The sequence below is a fragment of the Leptonotus elevatus genome, chromosome 1 (assembly GCF_054856555.1).
Source record: "Leptonotus elevatus isolate MCC_2025b chromosome 1, RoL_Lele_1.0, whole genome shotgun sequence".
NCBI classification, from domain to species: Eukaryota; Metazoa; Chordata; class Actinopteri; order Syngnathiformes; family Syngnathidae; genus Leptonotus; species Leptonotus elevatus.
The window spans coordinates 39,085,894-39,092,320 of record NC_141239.1 but is presented as its reverse complement, the minus strand read 5'-3'; the positions used below and the strand labels follow the sequence as shown (position 1 = coordinate 39,092,320).

At 36.3% G+C, this 6,427-nt stretch overlaps 1 protein-coding gene across 4 annotated transcripts; it reads left to right on the top strand.

Annotated features, from left to right (window-relative positions):
* Positions 1–39: 39 nt before the first annotated feature.
* On the top strand, positions 40–5,981 carry LOC147182011 (acyl-CoA-binding domain-containing protein 5-B-like). Of its 4 annotated transcripts, none has more exons than XM_086098344.1 (14): positions 40–176; positions 359–465; positions 772–895; positions 1,018–1,090; positions 1,691–1,841; positions 1,935–1,967; positions 2,242–2,406; positions 2,499–2,714; positions 3,118–3,209; positions 3,766–3,895; positions 3,993–4,186; positions 5,031–5,081; positions 5,182–5,297; positions 5,384–5,981. In XM_086098344.1, exons 2-14 carry the CDS (start codon positions 384–386, stop codon positions 5,394–5,396), a joined length of 1,440 nt encoding a protein of 479 aa, XP_085954470.1. In that variant the 5' UTR covers positions 40–176; positions 359–383; the 3' UTR covers positions 5,397–5,981. The 4 variants fall into 4 exon arrangements, with proteins under 4 accessions (XP_085954470.1, XP_085954460.1, XP_085954479.1 ...); XM_086098334.1 differs by having other exon boundaries at positions 3,742–3,895; XM_086098353.1 differs by lacking the exon at positions 5,031–5,081 and having other exon boundaries at positions 3,742–3,895.
* Positions 5,982–6,427: the final 446 nt, after the last annotated feature.

The following is a 6,427-nucleotide window of genomic DNA, read 5'->3' as shown; positions in this document are numbered from 1 at the left end:
GCGGAACTGGCCGAGAGTTAATCTTCTTAAAGAACTACATTTCCCGAATTGATGTCACCGTCTCTTCTGCTCATTTGGAATCTTCCGAGTCGAGATTGATTTATAACATCACAACATTATTTTATCACAACAATCTGCATTTTGCAGATTTTCCATGTAAAGGAGGACATTTTGTGGTGAGTTAAAAGCAAGTCACATATATTTTTAACGTGCTTTTTAATTATCAATACAACGGGTATAAAATAGGACGTATTGATTAGGATTCTATTTAGGACTATATTTATTGACATATGAATGGCACCGTCATTTACCTTGGAGTTAGTTTTTGACATTTTCTCCATCATGTTTTTGTTGAAAGGTGAGGACTCGCGTTGGTGGTCACCATGGCGCAGGAGGAGGACCAACACACCCTGCAGGCTAAATTTGCTGCTGCTGTTAAAGTGATCTGGAGCTTACCGAAAGAAGGTTGACTTTTCTATACATTATGGGAAATAATTGACATAATGGCGTTAACGTTTGTTTTTTAATTAGATGCATATGTAAAACACATAATGATATGTTATTGTCGTTAGTATGTTACCTGTAAACAGTAACAGTGTGTGGCTCAAGCTGACCTACATGCAGAGTTTTAGGCTCACCTTCTGTTCATCAAGCTGATTAACTGAACAGTCAAGTCTAATAACACCCCCAGAAGCTCACATGTATTGCAATTGACGATTTTACCTGTGCATGTTCACAATGTCCATGTTACATTTACTGTATCTCCCTTAGGTCATTTCCAGCTGTCAGATGACATGATGCTGATGTTTTATAGTTACTACAAGCAAGCCACCATGGGGCCTTGCAACTTCACCAGACCAACTGGTTTCTGGGAGTCGCATGAAAAAAACAAATGGTAAACATATCATAGGTACAACTCTCAGCTGGATGGGACACAACTTTATTGATTTTAAATTTACATTCACATTTATTAATTTTTAATTTCAGTTTTTTTTTGGTTTTTTTTGTTTTGGCCAGGGATGCATGGAGCTCTTTAGGAAACATGACAAAGGAAGAAGCAATGAAGAATTATGTTGAAAACATCCAGCTGGTAAACTTTTTCTTTACTTTTTCATGTTAATAAATTAATTTGGAACCAAATTGCCAAATGTGTATTTATGTTTATACCCTACTTTAAATTTCAGTTTATATCTAGCAAAAATATCTGTCATGTGTAACTGACTTACAACAACAGCAATTAATTACGGATTGTGTTACATGTACCTATTATATAATAATTTTATGTTTAGTTGAGAGGTTTGTAGGTATATCATTTTTTTTCCCTTGTCTGTAATCATTTTAATTACTTTTACCTTTACATTTAGTTATGGATTTTCATGTTACGTGTTTTTATTTATGTATTATTCTACAAACAAAAACAAAACGAAAAACTGAAAACTTGCTTAAGATGTACAATTATAGTAACTGTCTTATATTTTTAAGCAGAAACTAATCTTATACTTGTTGAATGTTATGCTTAATTGATGAGCGAATTCAGTTAAAAAATCCTCATTACTGGTCAAGATGGTTGAGAGCTCACTGAAAAAAAGTTGGTGGCAGGTCTAATACATTTATTAAACAATGTTTATTATTCACATGTGCTCTACAGTAACTATCGCTAACTAAAATTATTACAACTGTACCATGCCAGATTTTGGAGACCATGCCCGTCTCAAATGAAGTTTCTGACTTGGTGCAGCAGCTTGGCAACTTCTACATGGAAGAAGAAGAAGATGATGATGGGGGTGAGGAGAACGAGGTGGACAGCAGAACTTTCACAAGACCTTTTGCAAAGCAAGCAGGTGTATACATTAATCAGGAGCCAGAGGGATGCAAATACTTCTTTTAATTGTTTTAACTTCATATTCTGTGCACTTTCTTTCTTTTATCTATAGAATTGGTCAGTCCAATGAAACCCGCAATGGAAGGCAAGTATTTTAAGTATCAGGTTAATGTCTATATGTCTAGTAAATAATCAACTAGTGCTCAAAGTGAACAATCATGTGTGATTTGTAATTTTACACTGTTGTGTATTGCACTTGTTGGTCTTTGTTTATGTTGCTATGTTCAAATATATTGTAAGGAGAATTAGTAGAAATAATTTGTTCCATTAAGTCAATATTTTGGCTGACGTTGACAATGATATTTATGTGCAACAAAACAACAAATTTGATGACTGATCTTTTCTGTGTCCCGTTACAGGCTATGGAGATCTGTGGGATGATATACAAAACTTTGAAGAAGAAGAAAGTGGCCTGAGTTTTAATGGAGAGGAGGCAGTTCAATGTGAGGAAGGTGGAGAATATCTGAGAAAAGATGTAATGAGTGAAGACAATATAGACGAAGACAAGTCAGATGGAAAACAAGGTATTACTGGTATTGTAGTTGATATCAGCATTACCAAAATGTGTTCCATGTGTTGAGATGATTTCTATCTTTCCTTTCCACTCTTGTGACAGAGTTGAGCCCTGCGCCGAGGCTGCACACGCCACAGGACGCAGGGTGGAGGTGTTACACCAGGTGGTCCAGCAGCAGCGTGGAACCTAGCATGTCCTCCTCGGCCATTGGGACCCACAGCTCCCTCAATAGTGAGGTGGAGGAAGAGGAGCTGGTCTACTCAAAAGAGCACAACACATGCAGCCCCATCTACATGGACTATAATGGACACTTGCTCGGTAACAGTATGCATTAAAGATAAGACTATGTTTTCAATTATCTTCATCCTGTTGTTCCATTTTGCAGTGGGCTCTATTTTCATAGACAGCGCACGTGCGCTCGGCGTAAAAACTGGAGCGTCTTTGTTTTCGTGCAGAGGAAAGTCTAGTTTACAGTGTTTAGGAATTTGGCTGAGCAATACAGGGTGTTCCGGTAGACCGAGGGCATTTTCATTTGCACGTATGCAACAATTTGGTGAAAGTAAACTATATTTATGACCATCAGGCCTAAGTTGTGGCATATTCTGCCCTCTGCTAATCTTTGTTGCTTACTTTAATTATTGTGTTGTTTTTACAGTTTCAGATTTACTACTATTATTCAGATTCAAAGAACATGCTATAGTGCAGTATATTTTTGTTTTAGATCACAATGATGTTGCTGAGAAGAACTTCCATTTGGCAGACTCTGATAATGAGGAATTCTGTGATCCAATGGATCATCCAGCCATGGAGAAGGTTTGTTCCACATTTAAGGGTTACGTTCCATAATTTTTGTTTTGAAAATGAGTTGAGAAGGTTTCCTGAAGCTGTGAAACAGTTTGTTCGTAGCTAATGGCACAGAGTGATCTTTCTCAAGCTTGATTCACAGCATTACAAGAATCATAGCTAATTGTAACCTATAATGATCATTAAATTAAATTCGGTGTCTTAGATGAACTGAGATGTCCACACAATCTGAATAGTTTTAATCTTCTCATCAGCTGTTGGGAGACAACCTGCCTTAAAACCTGCTTTTTAAATTCCGTGTTTTTTCACACAGCTTGAGATTCTGCCCTTGTTTTAGTGTCTTATTTGTTTGTATTGATTTAACTTTCGTACTGTTTTATTTAGCAAGGATAAGCCGTACAGGAGAATGGATGAATGCATGTAAATTGTGTTAGGTTAGATTGTCTTAATGTTCAATTTGTATTTATGTGCAATATTTCATTTCAGCTGCATTTTCCCCCTCTTGAGTTGACTAAACATAATGTCATGTTTCTCCAACAAGATTCTGTCTATATCACACACCCAGTCAGGTGGATCAACATCTGCTTTGGGGAAGGAGCATGATCTTTGGTTAGAGAGCTCCTCCACCCTTAAAGCAGAAGGCTGTTCACTCCGAGTTAATTCTTACCATAAAGAGCCTCACAAGTTTGTAAGAGGTAAATATAGAACAATAAGTATAACCCATTCTACAGCTAATTACAGTATTTTTAAAGGTTGTCATAGCAAGCCTGCACTTTCTGTCTTATCTTTCAGAGTCTCCAAAGACTCCTTGCAGTTCTCAACTGTGTTTGCGTACCTGTGACAGTACATCACAGTGCACACGCCCCAGCACTGCTTCTTGGGGGAACGTCAATGAGCAAATAGTTGCAGCCCTTTTGAGGTTGCAGAAAGACATGGCCGATGTGCTACATCGGTTGCACACTTTGGAGGGGCTCACTGTAGCACAGGTAAAGCTCTGGGTCTTTCAAAAAAAACAAAATAAAAAGTGTGCTTTAGACTATGCTGCTCTACAAAGTAAATGACAAACCATTCACAAAACTGCCTTGTTGTAAGGGTTAACCTTGATAACTCATTATGGTTTAGTTTATTTAACTAATTTATTGTTTATGTCATCACAGTATAACCCCTCTATAGTGTATACTACACTAAATATGGTGTCACCAGACACAACATACTCTAAAAACCCATTATGGATGATGATCATTATTAAAATGTATTTTTTAAGGCTCTATTTATTATTAGAGGGGTTATAATTGACACTATTCTGTGGTTGTAATTTGCAGTGGCGTAGACCTTAACATAGCAACATACTGTACTTCTGCACAGTGCCAATCAAAAATTAGCATTATCTTGAATTTTTTACACAATTTTTATGTATGGTCTCATGTGTGTCCAATTGGCAGTATTGTACATGAACAAGTTCATGAACGTTCATTTTACGGTGGCCTGAAGACAAGAATGGGGTTTAGTTGAGTTTGTGACGACTCAGTTCCTACCTAGTATCACCCTGCACATTAAAAATGACAATCCTGTTTTTGTTTTAATTACTCATAAAAAAAAAAAAAGACTATTCAAGCAAAAAATTTCCTCAAATAAAAAAAACCCAACAACTATCAACCTGTTCATTTTTGGAACCGTAAACTTTTGAATTATGAACTAACAACTGAACTAGATGATTTTAAAGTTTCTGAACTAAACTTTGAACTAGTTTGCGTAGAAAGCGAACTTTCACAACACTACCAATTGTTTGTTTTATTTAACCAGTATGTTTCTGTAATTTCCCATTTCAAGTCAAAATCATCATTATCAAAGTGTGCAGACGCTCTACCTGTAGCACAAAAGGTATTAACATCCAGTATTTCCTTCAAAGTGTTCAAATAAAGATTGACAGTTATTGTTATCACTGGAACCACATTATAGTATGTTTTGCGCTTCTCTACAGTTTTTGACACCATCTTGGTGGCCATTTGACCATTCTCCAATTACCATGGCGATGACAATACTTTGGCCTGCACTTGCATATGGTCTGGTCCAGCTTTATTCACGACGAAAAAGACAGTAAGCAAGATACTGATTTCAATATAATATGTCTTGGTCTTTTGTTTTTACTTCACAGTGTTATAAAAGTGTGTTTTCTTTTCCAGGAAAATAACTTGAATTAATCCTTGTGTGTAAACGTCATGATAGCTGCACTCCTGTTTCGATGACAGATGGAGGAACTTTGACTAGAAATGAACATGAAGTAAATGTCAAGATTTGAAAATGTTGTAAGTGCTTGACAATTCACCTGTCAATTTCAGCATAACAGCACATTCTATTGCATAACTGTGGGACTGGGAAAAACCTACTCAGAGGATTTTTTTTTTGTCCTAAAGGATCACTGTTTTTTTATTTTATTTTGTTGTTCTTTCAATTCTCTCTCTCTCTCACAAAAAAACCATACACTGACATATTTGCAAACTACTACTGTATACTGTATGTTTTACAATGGTTATTATACTCAATGGAAGAAAGTAAAGACAATCTACTTTTAATATTATATACTGTATCTTATTTTAATATCAGTTGCATCGTAACAAGTCTACAAGTGTAGATGCACCATATTGTCTTCCACTTATGATTTATATGATGAATTTGGAGGCTGTTGTTGCCAGTTTGAGTTTGTTGTCATGACTGTGGCAGAGACCATTTTCATTGGCTGTAATAAAAGTGTGAGCATTACACTAATAAAACGATACTGTTGGAAAATGTCTCCTTTTTTTTTTGCTGTTATACAACAACATCCAAGAACAGGTGGATTTGAATCTGCACTCAAGCCTGAGGCTTTTGAGTATGGTGTTTGAATGTACTGCCTGTGTTTGCATGCGCTCTCTCTGGCGTCCTTCCACAGTCTAAAAACATGTTGGGTTAATTTTAGACTTGGGCTATAGGTGTATGTGAGTAACTGGTTGTCAGTTTCAGTCAGTATTGAAAATTGATGAACCCATTGATGCATAATGTATTTTTTGTGTACACTCCAAGTTATTGACTGTTCAGTTTAACTGTAGTGTACTTTGCTTTTTTGTTTGTTGTGTAAAATATATGGATTATAATCTACAAGTGGCAGTACACGTCACGTGTGTAGTCATACATAAAAGCACTAAAAGATCATATTGGATGAACTCAATTGAGAGGATAGGGGTGGTGGA

Bases quoted from the DNA above. Each gene is read 5' to 3' on its own strand.
- LOC147182011 (XM_086098334.1), top strand. From the start codon at position 384: ATGGCGCAGGAGGAGGACCAACACACCCTGCAGGCTAAATTTGCTGCT. The intron at 3,896-3,992 runs GTAAATATAGAA...CTTATCTTTCAG, and splicing joins GCCTCACAAGTTTGTAAGAG to AGTCTCCAAAGACTCCTTGC. The intron at 4,187-5,030 runs GTAAAGCTCTGG...TCCCATTTCAAG, and splicing joins AGGGGCTCACTGTAGCACAG to TCAAAATCATCATTATCAAA.